At 35.4% G+C, this 15261-nt stretch overlaps 1 protein-coding gene across 1 annotated transcript in view; it reads right to left on the minus strand.

Moving 5' to 3' along the window:
- LOC107606120 (low affinity sulfate transporter 3) overlaps positions 1-3517 on the minus strand; it is a 6907-nt gene extending 3390 nt beyond the window's left edge. Inside the window, exons 1-8 of the mRNA XM_016308105.2 lie at positions 2959-3517; positions 2813-2861; positions 2462-2669; positions 2096-2288; positions 1949-2014; positions 1623-1853; positions 1382-1508; positions 598-884 (exon numbers count right to left, since the gene is read on the minus strand). Coding sequence (XP_016163591.1) covers positions 598-884; positions 1382-1508; positions 1623-1853; positions 1949-2014; positions 2096-2288; positions 2462-2669; positions 2813-2861; positions 2959-3240 — 1443 coding nt within the window. The 5' untranslated portion in view covers positions 3241-3517. The remainder of the gene's footprint in view (positions 1-597; positions 885-1381; positions 1509-1622; positions 1854-1948; positions 2015-2095; positions 2289-2461; positions 2670-2812; positions 2862-2958) is intronic.

Raw genomic sequence — 15261 nt, forward strand, 5'->3', positions numbered from 1 at the left:
GTTATGTTATTTAAATGTGTTTATTATAACTTTTAAAAAAAATGTTTTTTCTTCTATTATTTGGTTATTTTTTAATTTTGTATTAGGGAATGCTTTTACTGTATTTAACTGTATGTTGTAATTTAATCAGGAGTCCAACATGATTTTAAAATTAATCGTTTGAATTTATAAAATACATGACTACTTTTTAAGAAACAAAACAAAAAAGTTACCACTGTCCTTAGCTTTTCATATAGCATACTAATCAAAGAAACTTATTTTCTACAGGATTAAGAGAAAAAACGACTTTATTGAAACGAACCAAAAAGTCAACCAAACATAATCTTAGTAATAGCTAGTATGAGTAAATAAAAACTAATTATCTATTTAATTATGCAGGTGTTAAGGTAGAAACTCAGGTACAGTCAACTTTACGTAAAGTTGATAACTGAGAGCCGTTAGATGAAAATTTAGTCAAATTATTCAAATTATTTAATGGCTCTTATTTATCAACTTCACGTGAAGTTGACTGCAGGGGAGTTTTCACCTAAATCAAAAGGTCAAAAACTGTTGAAAATTAAAGAAACAAAATATGGTGGAGGTAGATATGTAACTCACAGCAATAAGAAGACCAATCTCAACGGATACAAACAAGACTCCGAAGAAAGCACCAAGACATGCAAGAAAGTCGAATTTATCAACCTTCCATATGTGATAAGCTTCACCAATGTCTATCAACCCAGGCAATGCTGAGAGGATTATAGAAGCAAGTATTGCCATTGGAGTATAGTACAATAGTCTTGTAAAAAATTCCAAGCATAGAAGCACCGTTACCGCCATCACTATGTTTGATACTGCTGTTTGGCACCCTGCACTGAAATTCACCGCTGTCCTTGAGAACGAACCTGTATCAACAATAATATCTAAATCAGATTCGCCATAACATTGTCATGTCAGCATTTCCATTTACTTGGTATAACTATGAAGAGAGAGCATAGGGAGCCAGTGTACCATGGAGGTTTAGAGAAGTACTAAAGATATAACCATTAGTATTATCTTTTTCGATTAGCTGAAATTTTTGGGATGAGTAGTATCATGATATGGTATTAAAGTTCTAGATCCAAAAAGTCAAAAGTTCGGTCTTTGATGAACTCTAAAATCAGTTTAAATTTTTGGGATGAGATGTTTATTATCTCTAATATTCGGATGATTATTCTGGATAATATAAGTGATGTTCATTTTTTAACTTATATAGTCTATTGTACATATTATACAAATATTCCATTGACTCCCTACTCATCTATGAATATTAGAGATATTTATTTTCATGTGATGCAGTTATGTTAGATAATTTGACATGTTGACCTTATTTCCTAACATGATTTGAGATGTATCCACTCACCAGTTGACACGTAGCATGAAGTTAATGATCCTGCAATGTTCATGCAGCCCATTGCCAACATTTCTTTGTTCCCATCAAGATGGTATCCTTTGATGTTAGCAAAAGATCTACCAACAGCTATTGCTTCCTGAATCATATAGATAAGAATGAATAATTAATTAAATAAATCATCTTAGTTATTTCGGTTTATTCATAAATCAGCATAAAACGAAATGAAATTAAAGGGAGTGAATTAACACACGGTGAGAGCGATAATGGCAGAAATCAATCCAATTTTAGCAGCTTGTCCAACATGTGGGCCTTTTAATTGTAACTTGTGAACTGAACTTGGATTAAGCCCTCCTTGAACATGCTTTATTATATTAACCCCATGCTTATCAGCTTTTGACAAGAAAACAATCAAAGTTGACAGAATAACCGATAGAAGAGGAGCAATAGCTGGCAGCCAGAAAAGTTTCTTGTTCCTTCTGCCCTGAAAATATCAGACGAGTTTGACATCATCAAAATTTCAAATCAATTAATAAAAAAAAAGAGGTACTAATAAATAATAATTTCATTATTACTTACAATAAACCGTGCAGTCAAAAGGAAAATCAGGAATGAACACCCGATGACAAAGTTAAGAGGGGACCACTGTCAACCAAAATAAAACAAGTTATAATCATTTGTCAAATTGTGTATGTTACTTTATTTGAAATTCATACCTATACTCACTTTTTCTGAGGATGTAATTTGTTGATGGAGTGAAGCATAAACAGATTTCAAGACTGCTACTGCATCGGTTTTGGTAGTGAAGTGAGTGAGCCCCAACAACCCCTTGAGCTGCTGAAGACCAATAACAATGGCTGCACCTGCCATGAATCCCACAAGTGCAGCATGTGAAAGAAAATCCACTAGAAATCCCAACCTGCAATCCAAGATTTTAAACAATAAGCATCTCTTATTAGTACTATACAAGATTCACAATTTTACAACAGTAGTATTATGAGTGGACTCAAATCTACATATTATATAACATAATAAACACACAAAATTTATAGCTTGATAGTTAAAGAATCTGTAAGGAATATAACTTAGCACCTTAGAACTCCGAACGCAGTTTGAAAGATTCCGGCAAACAAAGTGATTGTAAAGACAAGGTTTCTGTAGTCATTTGGGTGAGCATCAGGATCTACCACTTTTGGAACCAGAGAAGATAGCAGCATTGACACAACCGCCACAGGTCCAATAGCAATTTCTCTTGAACTCCCCATTAGTGAGTAGATAACAGGAGGAATGACACTAGTGTCTGTATTAATATATGTAACAAATTCAGCATGTGCCCAAAGAAGTGGTCTTACATAAAAATATATATGGTTTTAAAATGCGGCTGCAAAATGCAATTTTGCTGTTGCAATTTAAAACTATGATTAGAAAACATTAGATACTCACACATGCCATATTGAGGATCAAGTTTGGCCAAATTTGCATATCCTATGCTCTGCATCATCAGATTTAAAATGAATAGAGCTAATAAAAATGTAACATTTTTTTCTTTTTCACATTGCTGGTAGTATAAAATGTTACACACTACTTACCTGGGGTATGCTGAGGCTGGCAAGAGTTAAACCAGATAGCAAATCATCCTTGAACTTGGTAGCTGAGTAAGTTCTGAACCAGCTAAGGATTGGGAACAAACTCGCCAAGAAGGAAACGGCGCGTCCGCTGCGAGTTTCCTTCTTGGATGAGGATGAAGAGAAAAAGAAGTTGTTACTGTTCTTCAGAGGACCAAAAAGCTTCTTGGTTAGAGGTGGTGGATTGGGAGAATTGAGCACCCATTGAGACCTCTCAGAAGATTGCTCTGTGGCCTCTGAACCCATGTTTTTGTTTTTGTTTGAAGTGTTTGGACGAACTCTGCTACAAAAACTGTGTACTTATATGTACATTATTATTGTTTGCTATGTGGATTGAATAACACAAGAGCCAGCCCCAGCATCATAGAACAAAGACAAGCTTAGTTGAAAATGATGTATGTGTCAATTTGCTTGAAATGGTTGATACTACAGAGCTTAGGTGGCTGTATTGGAAGAAAATTGAGAATTCGGAGAAGGGATGGTAATGGTATCAGAAAGTTGAGAAATGATTGAAGAATATAGTATATATATCATTATTAGATTAGATCCCCTTTTATATGCTATCAATTATTTATGTAATCTACATTGGGTGAATAATTATTTAATTAATTCAACATTTACAAGTATGGTAATATATATAAGTGATTATTATTGGGTACCATTAATTGCATTGCCTATAAAGCTATGCATATTCGCGTGGATTCAATTCTTACGGAGAAAACAAGGACTAACTTCCTAACTTTGCTGCACGGGTTCGGTAGTTTATTTTGGGTTTATGAATTAGGATATAGTACCCATTGTTATTTGTTACAAAAAGTACCTTTGGGAAATGCTTAAATTAACTCAAAGTTATGTTATTTTGGATTTTATAATTTTTTTACGACAAAACTAATTGGATATTTGTCTTAAAATATCGTATTGATTATTTTACGACATATAGTAGTTGATTTTTATTAATTCGCATATAGTATTTTTGTCATTAATATGAAAATTTGCAAGTATATATTTTGTTTGTTTGCACAAAGATATCCATCAGGCCGGAAGTCCAATGACTAATCCCTCAGATACTGCAAAGGCATATAAAGTGAGTATCGAACCTGGAAGAGATGATTAAGGGACACAGACCTTCATCCATCTGTGCCAACTTACATTGGTTTTGTAAGTATATATAAAAGAGAAACTTTTCATTGTAATTTATTTATTTAACACGACTCTTTTAAAATTCTAACATTATATTTGTAGATTGTACTATTTACTTTGGATATGATCTAGCTCAATTATATATACTACTGGTGTTTACATGAGTCTTCTTCGAATCGAATAGTAATAAACACAAAAGAAGTAATCCTGTATATCTGGACAACTAAGTAACAAAAGATAGGCATGGACCACTTTATGCGAACTAGTGCGTGGACTAGCGAGAAAAATGAGTTCATTGAAAGCACGCGAAAATGTGCCGTGTCATGCGCATATATATTTGTTTTTAGCTTCTCCACGATATTTCCTAATCAAACAGATGAAGAACTAATACTGCATATATCAAGAACTAATACTAGATTCTATTAAATTCGAGGAATAAGGATATATTAGCGATCAAACTGTGTATCATCATAGAAGTAAAAAATATTTAAAAGATAATAAAAATTAATTAAAATTATTTTTTATATTTGTTAATTATTTTTAAAATAAATATATAATATTAAATATTATATACATATAATTATAAATATTAAATTAAATAAAATAATTTTAAATTATTATCTCCTTAATATTACTGGATAGAAAAATGCGTGGCGGAGCAGTTCACGTTACGAGGGAATGAAGGGTTTGTGGCATCTGCTGCTATATATATGGTCCCCCTCTAATCTACTCGCCATCGCTGTATTAATATTCTTCAATTCTTTCTTGTGTGATGATAGACATAACACCATGATAACTACTACACTCTTGTGTAAATACAACTTTTCAAGCCCACCCACTTACTATTATTATTCCAACCAGCGTTCAGGGATACAACTTTGAAGCAATACTTTGAGCCCTCTCGGTATCTATACATCAAGAGCATTTTTAAAGAAGAATGGTAGGAACCAGTAATTTTGGTATTTTGTAATTATCAATTGGTCATTAATAGTGTTTTTAATGGTGTTATATCTAATGGTGAAAAAATATTTACTTTTATTTTGATAGTTAAGTACTGGTCAGAAAACACAAAAGTTACTGGCTCCGTAGACTTTTTCATTTTTAAATAAGGTTACACATTTAAATATTTTTGTTAATTAAATTTAATTAAATTAGTTTAATATCAATAAAAATTAATTATGAATAATATTATTTTAAATTTTATTATTTAATTTGATTGAATTTGATTCATAAAAAAATTTAAATGTGTAATATTATTCAAATTTTTTTTGGTGAAAAATAGAATTAGACAAAAAATAAAAATAAAAATTATATATTGTGTCGATTTATTCCCATAACAGATAAATCATATGATAGCTTATGTATAAAATATATTTACTATTGTCATTTTTTTAAAAACAATTTAAGAAACAATTTAAGATGTACTGGCCAAATTTAATTTTACTTTATTTGCTTTCTTATTTGTTTTATGAGAAAGTTTTGAGAGTCAAACTCCTAGCCAATATTATACTCAATATTTCTCACTTAAAATTGATTATTAAAAATAAATATCTAAAATTAAAAGCAATAAATTATCCAAAACTCAAGTAAAAGTATTTAAATATCAAATAAAATAAAACTAGTTTAAAATATAAAATTTATAGTTTAAAATTTAAGGTTTAAAGTTTAGGATTTATAGCAGTTAGAGATAGCAGATGATCGATGATAGTAGGCCACATAATAGGCTATTGGAGGATATTAAACCAGAAATAGGACTAATAGTAGAAAAAAGAGTGAAACTAGAGAAAGCTAGTGCTGAAAGTAAATTAGAGGATGTTAGACCATCAGCAATTGAACCTAAGAGAATTAGGAAGAAACCTAATTGGATGCAAGACTACATTGTGAATTAATAAATAAAAACTACTATAATTTTATCTTTTGCCACTTTGACCAGTTAGTTACAGGATAGATATTATATAGTGAAATATTACAATAGAATAATTAGTTAGAGAAATTTCTGGGATCATTCTCATAGGAGTGAGCTCCCACTCGAATAGAAGTGTATCTTTCTTGTAATCCCTTTTCATCTTTTTTTTTCATTAATTCAATAATTCTACAGTTCATACAATTTTTTATCTACAATCTTATTTTCTAGCTTAACATTTGGTGCTCTCATTGAGAGAGATGACCATCCCTGATGAACTCACTTGGCAGACGGAGATTGTTGCACTTCAACGGGATCACATTGAAGTCTCAAGTCAAATCGGAGTCACCAATGCTTGGAATGGATGAGATGGAGCATTCTTTGCGAGAAATTTAAGGAATGATGAAAGATGCCTTGAAGATAAAGAGAATTCAACCAGACCTTGATGAGCAAGGACTGGCCACATAGCTCCAGAGCTCAGTGGAGCATTGGCTCCTCTCAAATCGTGAATCACATTCTCAAGATCGACCTTCCGTTGGTTGATGGAGAGAAAGTAGAGGGGTGGACATTCAAGGCCAAAGAATATTTCAAATGGTATTCAGTTCCAACCAAAATACGAGTATGTATGCTCTCTTTTCACTTCTCTGGACCTGCGTATTCCTGGTACAGATGGATCATCAATAACAATATAAGACATATCTGGGAGTCATTTCTGGATGTTTTGTTGGTTTGATTCGGTCAAAGCCAATTTTATGATCCGAAGGCGGCTCTTAAGGAGCTGAAACAAACTAATAGTATTGCTGAATATCAAAGTTTGTTTGAGAAAATCTCCAACCATGTGATAGGCCTCAGTGAAGAATGGTTAATATCCCTTTTTGTAGCTGGACTACAGGACTATCTCAAGTGTATGTGAACTATTGTTTGCCAAACCTACCACTTATGTTACTACAATTTTGTTAGCCAAGCTACATGTGAACAAAAATTCACAATCACAAATCCATCACATAAGAAACACACTACAACAAATATAACAAACACTACTATTTTTAATCGCCCCAATGCAACCACCCTAAAAAACCCCAACCTTAAAACCCAATTTTAACCCGATTTCAATTTATACGCCTAATTAAAACACCCACACAAACCGTACTCCACCCTTCAAGAAACTATCGACATTAGAAATTAAACTTAAAAGGAAGAAGGGCCTATGCTATCATTGTGAGGAGAAGTGATTTCCAAGGTATAGATGCAAAATCACTTGTTACCTACTCATTAGGAAGGAAGAAATGCAAGAGTTACTTAAGAAGTCAGATCCAAAAGTGGTGCAAATCCCCCCTGGTGGCCAGTTCGGTGGTAGTAGAACCAATTCAGCCAGAAATTAGCTTTAGTGCTATGATAGGACAGTATCAACCCACTACCTTTCGATTGAAAGGAATGTATAAAGGACAACTAGTGATGGTATTGATTGATGGAGGAAGTTTCTATAATTTTTGTGAAGGCTAGTGTTGCAGAAAAGTTATATTTTTCTATTACACAAACTACATCACTACAAGTTTTGAAGGGCAATGGAGATATAATAGAACGCAGGGCTGCATGTGAGGAGGTCCCTCTTATCATGCAAGGCTATCAATTTTTTGTTAGTATCTTTGTGATGGATTTATAAGGTGCTGATGCTGTCCTTGGGATTCAATGGCTTATGTGTCTAGGGTACGTCAAGACTCAGTATGGCTGCTAACCATTGAGTTTGTGGTGAATGGCATTTCCATAGAGCTTTAAGGGAAACATTTATTACAAGCTGAGGCTATTAGCAACAAGATGTTGCAGAAATTGGTGACTGCTGATGTTATGACCACCTTATATCATCTTAAAATACTTCAGATAGCAGAGGTAGGAAGCTAGTGAGTTTCAATTTCAACCGAGTTGCAACCCGTTCTTGAGGAGCACAGTGTAGTCTTAGATGAGTCCACTGCACTTCCACCGTATCGAGAGATTGATCACCAAATTCACCTAGTTCTGGGGTCTCAACTGGTGAGTGTAAGACCCTACAAGTACCCCCACTTCCAAAAGGAAGAAATAAAGATATTAGTAGCTAAAATGTTAGAGACGGGCATCATCCGTGAAAGTCAAAGTGATTTCTCGATCCCTATCCTATTGGTGAAAAAAAAGGATGGTAGTTGGCGATTTGTGTGGACTATAGAGCGCTCAATGTCATTACGGTTAAGGATAAGTTTCCTATTCTAACGATAGAGGAGATTTTGGATGAACTATTCGGTGCTGAATTTTTTTCTAAGATTAATATAAGATCTGATTATCACCAAATCCACATGAATGATAAGGCTATACTGATGACCACTTTTTGGACCCACCAAGGCCACGATGAGTTCGTAGTGATGTCATTCGAGCTCACCAATGCTCTTTCAACTTTTCAAGCAACTACGAATAAGGTCTTTTGGCCTTATTTACGAAAGTTTATTGGTGTTTTTTTTTTATGATATTTTGGTGTATAGTAAGACATGGGAGGAGCATCTCCAACACTTAGCTTTGATCCTCACCACTTTGGCTCAGCATCATCTTTTTGTCAAGAGATCCAAATGCCTCTTTGGACATGGCAAGTTGAATACCTTGGTCATATTGTGGGTGCTGAGGAAGTGAAGGTGGATCTCTTCAAGATTGACTCTATTCAAGCATGACCGAAGCCAACGACATTGAAGCAACTATGAGGTTTTCTAGGCCTAACGGAGTACTATCAAAAATTTGTTAAACGATATGCCCACATTGCGCACCTGCTCACCGAGTTGTTGAAGAAAAACAACTTCTTTTGGGGGGTAAGAGGCAAATCGAGCATTTTTTGAAGTGAAGACTCTGATGATTTAAACCTTGGTGCGGTTGTATTATCCTAGGAGGGTCACCCTATTGCACACTTTAATAAGAAACTTAGCAATAAAATGATGCTATCATTTGCCTATCTGAGAGAGCTCTATGCCATCACACAAGCTATTGCTAAATGGCGTCATTATCTCTTAGGCAAACGGTTCACTATCAAAATAGATCATCAGGGACTCAGAGCTTATGTCTCAAGTGGTTCTCACTCTGAATCAGCAATACTATTTGACTAAGCTACTTGGATATGATTTTGAGATTCAATATCGACTGGGACGTTTGAATCAAGTTGCTGGCACTTTATCTCGTTACCCTAATATACTACCATAGGCAAACTTTCAAGCCATCTCCACAATGTAGAATTCTTTAATTCAATCATTGAACGATGCTAATGCGCATTGCAAGGAGTTCCAGAATTTGCACCAACAATTACAGGCGGGCAAACTTGACTTCGCGTATACGACTAAGAATGGAATTTTATTGTACTAAGCCGTGAGTGGGTGCCGGACTATCAAGGGATGAGTCAAACACGCCTACACGAACTCAACTCTTCGCTAATAGGTGGACATGGGGTTCTTAAGACCTATAAAGCTTTAAGTGACGTTTTTTTTTTGTCCCGGGATGAGGGTGGATGTGCAGCGATACATTGAGTAGTGCATAGATTGTCAAGTCACTAAATACATGCCGGCTAAAACACAAGGGTTGGTCCAACCGTTACCAATTCCATTGAAGTCATGGGATGAAATTTCATTGGATTTCATTGTGCAATTGCCAAAGTGAATTGGTTTTAATGCTATCTTAGTGATGATGGACAGATTTAGCAAGATGGGGCACTTTACCCCGTTGAAACTGGTTTCAGTGCCAAAGATGCAATGAAAGCTTTCACTACTTCAATGGTCAAGCTATATAGTTACCTTGCAGCTATGGTCTCAGACAGGGATCCAATTTTCATGAGCAGATGCTGGAGAAATTTATTTGAATTTAATGGAACTAAACTACATTTCAGTACAACATATCACCCTTAGAACGACAAATAAACTGAGGTTGTAAACAGAATGCTAGAACAGTACCTACGTGTATTCGCTTACTCATATCCCTCTTAGTGGGATTCCTACCTAGCTTGGGCAGATGGCTATTGACATGTCACCTCACGAACTATTCTATGGCTATGCTATGTGCTCATTACCAGGATACATTCTAGGTTTAGTTCAAGTGTTAGAGATGGATGACATTTTACGCGTTAGGAACGCTTTGGATAGGGAATCGCGTTTTACCCTGCAGTGTGCTCAGGAAAAAATGTGGCGACAAGCAGATGCACACTAGTGGAACAACAAATTTCAGGAGGGGGATTGGGTGCTATTGAAGAATAAATCATATCAGCAATTATCACTCACAAGGACTCAATATAATAAGTTGCGAAAACATTTTTATGAACCTTATCAAATTAAACAGAGGATAGGGAATGTAGTTTACTGTCTCGAGTTGCCACCCACTTATGTGTTGTACCCAATTTTTCATGTGTCTGTGCTAAAGCAATTTCATGGACCACTGCCGGTGGAACCTCTCTCGATGGCTGACTTGCCATATTCACTTCAACTGAATCCCTTGCAATTCTGGGATGGCGTCTTGTCACCAGTCGGACAGACCTCGCACCCAAGTTCTTGTGGATTAGGAAGGAGCTTCACGTGAGGAGACAACTTGGGAGGACATTGAGGAGTTACACATGTTGTTTCCTAAATCAGACCTTGTGGACAAGGTTATAGTGGAGGGAGGAATGATTGATAGGCTATTGGAGGATACTGGGCCAGAAATAGGACCAATAGCGGAAGAAAGGGTAGAATTTGAGGAAGCTAGTGCTGAAAGTGAATTAGAGGAGGTTGAGCCATCAACAATTGACCCAAGAGAACCATGAAGAAACCCAATTGAATGCAAGATTACATTGTGAATTAATGAATAGGGATTATTATAATTCTATCTTTTGCCATTTTGGCCAGTTAGTTACAGAATAGATATTATATAGTGAAATGTTACAATGGAATAATATAGTTAGAGAAATTTTTGGGATCATTTATGTAGGAGTGAGTTTCCATTCGAATAGGAGTGTATCTTTTTTGTAACCCCTTTTCATATTCTTCATACATCAATTTAAAAATTATACGGTTCATATAATTTCTTATCTACAATCTTATTTTCTAGCTTAGTACCACAGGTGGCATGCAGGGCCGATAACAATTGTGATGTCTAGTAATGGTAGGTGAAATTAAAGTGTTAGAAGAAAATATTAGAAAAAAAAAAGATAAAAGAATAATTTAAAAATTAAAATAAATATTTTTTTTATGTGTTGACTTAAATGAGTTGATTCTTTATTAGTTCTATAATCTTGTTCTTATTTCGTTTATGAGTTACAACATATTTACTATGTTACCATGCTTTCAAAATATGATCGAAATTGATAAATTTATAATTGTTTACAACCAGATTGAACCGACCAATTTAAATAAAAATCAATGATTTGACCAGATTGAAACTTTTGGATAGAATTGTAATCGACCTGATCAACAATGATTAAATTTGTTGAAAATCATCTTGTTCGCAACAAAAAGGGTTGCAGAATACCATAATATAAATAAATTCCTATGGAGGTCCACGGTGCACCACCAGTAAGGCATTTGGAATTAATTCCAAAATTGCAAGCCTTGGAATCAATTCGATAAATAATTTACTGTTTAAACCACTAATTCAGTCATCTAAGTACCTTAAAAGGAGTTGATCACAATTTAACTTTGACAAGTATTGATTTGTTACTCAATATAAATTATAATTCGATCTTAATTATCATTTATTTTTTACTTGTAATAGACATCTATTACCAATTTAATGACCATCATTTCTATCTTAATAACCAAACGGTCATAACATAAATATCATTTATTAATTCTATACTTATAAAAAATACTTTTTATATCTATTTGAGTATTTTTTGCAGGTATCCGCTCTTCGTGCATTCTTCTTCTTGCGGAAGTATACATTCTCTATAGATGAAGAGACAAACTTAATTCTCTCTACGGCGAGATATACCTTAAAAGTTCATTCATATAAGAACAAGTATGTTTTGAGTTGTGATTATTGATTTATTGCAATAACTTTCATCATCATTTATCAATTATTAGGTATGTATTTTTCGTAAAAGGAGAAATTGTAATTTATATAAAAACAATGAATTTTTCCATTCAAGCAGTTGATTGATTAGTGAATAAAAATCCTATTCCTTTTACAATAGTCAATTATTTTACAAACAAAAGTTTCATATAAATAAAAAATACAATAAAAAATATAAAAATCAAAATATGAAAGAAAGAATTAAAAATAATAAAAAAATTTAAAATCTTTACCTTAGCAGTGATGAAAATAAATCTAGAAAAAAAAATTTATAAAGAAGAACATACAGAGAACTAATGGTGAAATGATGTGGTTATGTGCATCCTTTTTATATAAGAAATGAAGGGTCCAGTTGGTAGATATGGAATAAATTTCTTACCTAATTCCTCTAACGGTAATTAATTTTCCCAACGTGAACGCAGAAGCTTGAATTTGTAGCTTCACGTGAACGTACGTTCAGAAGCAAAAGCACTTCTAAGTTAGGAGTTCCAAAAAATTGCCAAACATAATATTGGAACGTTCAAGACGCTCAAACATGCTTTTCTATTTCTTATAGTGATCCCCAAACACACCCTAGGTGATTAGATTTTTGCTTTGACTGACCATGTGACTGAATTTTGGGTTCCATTATCTGAGTCGAACCGAGTTTGATAACTATGCTACCACCATCCTTCTCTTGTTTAACTCCTCTCCATCAATATAATCCTTATAAAAATATACTACTTCCTGTATTTCACATCATCATGCACTACCAACTGATCTTCAAAAAAAACTCTCACCTTATTACAATATTCTTTCTCTTGATCTTGTACTTAACTTTTTATCTTGTCTGATGTCTGCCTTTTTTTTTTTAATTGTATGTTCAACGTTATGTATTTTTCTTTTTTTTTTGAAAGCAAAAAGCTCAACACAATAGCAGTGGAGCACCAAAGATCATCCAATTCTCAAAAAACACCTAAAAAGAAAACCAAAATGAAAACAAAAACCAAACTAAAACCGTCCCCATGTCATCTCCGGCATAGCCATCAACAACTAAAGGGATCACCACCGCTCCACTCGTTAGCACTATTTGAAGACATGTTGATAATTTCTTCAACTCCTTTGCTTGTTTGCTGAAAAATCCGTCTATTCCTTTCTAACCATAAGTTCCAGACGATCGCGGAGAAGCACCTCAACCGGTGATTACGTTCTTCCAACCTCCTCGGTTCCTCCGTCCAACTAATAAAGTGATCTTTCATTGATCCCGGATAAGTCCAACGTCGGCCAAAAGCTAAGATCCACGCGCTCCACACCTGCCAAGCAAATACACATCCTAGAAACAAGTGACGTACATCTTCCACCTCGTTGTTACAAAGAACACAAATAACATCGTCCTGACTGATGATTCCAAACCGGCTCAACCTGTCATTTGTATTCACTCTTCCTAGTAGAACAAACCAAACAAATAGCTCCACTCTAGGCGGAACCAACCCCTTCCAAATAGTCCTGGTGAAGCTGTAGCTAGTTACCTCCTCTGGGATCAGTTCCTCCTGCATCACCTGCACAAATGAGTTAGTTGTAAAAGTACCTCGCCTATCATATTTCCACACCACTCTGTCCTCTCTGTTGTTAAGTAATTTCACAGGTCTCAAAGACTCATGCAATGCACTCAGAAGTTCTAACTCCCATTGGAAGAGCTCTCTCCTCCATTGGAAATTCCAAATCCACTCAAACCCATCCCAAAAACCACACTCCCCTATAACAGATCCAACTTGGTTTGAAACAGAGAAGAGCCTCGGAAAACGATCCTTTAGAGATCCACCAACCAACCATACATCCTCCCAAAAACGAGTCCGACGTCCGTCTCCAACCTCCATGGACAGGCCTGCAACCATCTTATCCCTTAAATGTTGGTTCCTAATTTGTAGCTGGCAAATATCCTTCCATGGTCCACCTCTAGCAGGCAGTTCTTGTGTCGATAGTGGCTCATTGGGATTCAGATTATGACAAGAACATACGACCTTTTTCCACAGTGGGCACTCTTCCTTTGCAAATCGCCACCACCATTTAAACAACAGCGCTGTGTTACGAACCATAGCGTCCCCAACTCCCAAGCCACCTAATTTCTTCGGCGCCTGCACCACTTCCCACTTTACTAATGCCATACCAGTTCTACCTTCTTCAGAACTCCATAGAAACCTCCTCTGAAGCGAAATCAATTTCTCAGCAACAGCTTTCGGCATCTTGAATAAGCTCAAATAGTATACTGGCAGACTGTTCAATACTGATTTAATAAGCACCAACTTACCAGCTTTGTTCAGCACCTTAGCTTTCCACAAGTTGAGTTTCTCCTCCACCTTGTCTATTATAGGCCTCCATGTCTTCACCCTCCTTGGATTAGCTCCTAGAGGGATTCCAAGGTATTTCACTGGAAGGGCATCTCCTTTGCAGCCCAGCAAATTGCACATACGCTCGACCCATTGCTCCTCACAATTAATTGGAATCAAGCTGGATTTATCAAAATTAATACTCAGACCTGACATCAACTCGAAGAATCGCAATAGCCTCTTGTAATTCTTGATAGTCTCCTCTTCTGGTGGGCAAAAGAGGATAGTGTCATCAGCGAACTGAAGGTGTGATAATGCTATACTATCTCTACCAACTAACAACGGCGCTATACGACTATTCCTCACTGCCTCTCCAATCATTCTGTGCAGCACATCCACAACCAGTACAAACAAGAATGGAGATAGAGGGTCGCCTTGTCTCAAACCTCTTTCCATGTTGAAAGGCTTAGACGGTGAGCCATTTATCAACACCGACATAGATGCAGTAGCTACACACTCCATTACCCATGCTCTCCATTTATGCCCAAATCCCATCTTTTGCAGCACAATGTTCACAAAACTCCACTTGACCCTGTCATATGCTTTTTGAAAGTCAAGTTTAATTAGGACAACCTCTTGTTTCCTCAGTTTCAGCCAGTTAACTGTTTCACACGCAATAAGTGCCCCGTCATGAATTTTTCTTCCCTGTACAAACGCACTATGGGTCTCTCCTACCAATGCTGGCATCACTGATCTCATCCTCCTAACTAGCACCTTCGAAATAACCTTATACACACACCCCACCATACTGATTGGTCGCAAGTCTTTGATCTCCTTCGCACCTATGAACTTAGGTGCCAGCGCCACCCAAGTGATATT

Source organism: Arachis ipaensis, chromosome B07, assembly GCF_000816755.2.
Source record: "Arachis ipaensis cultivar K30076 chromosome B07, Araip1.1, whole genome shotgun sequence".
Lineage (NCBI taxonomy): Eukaryota > Viridiplantae > Streptophyta > Magnoliopsida > Fabales > Fabaceae > Arachis > Arachis ipaensis.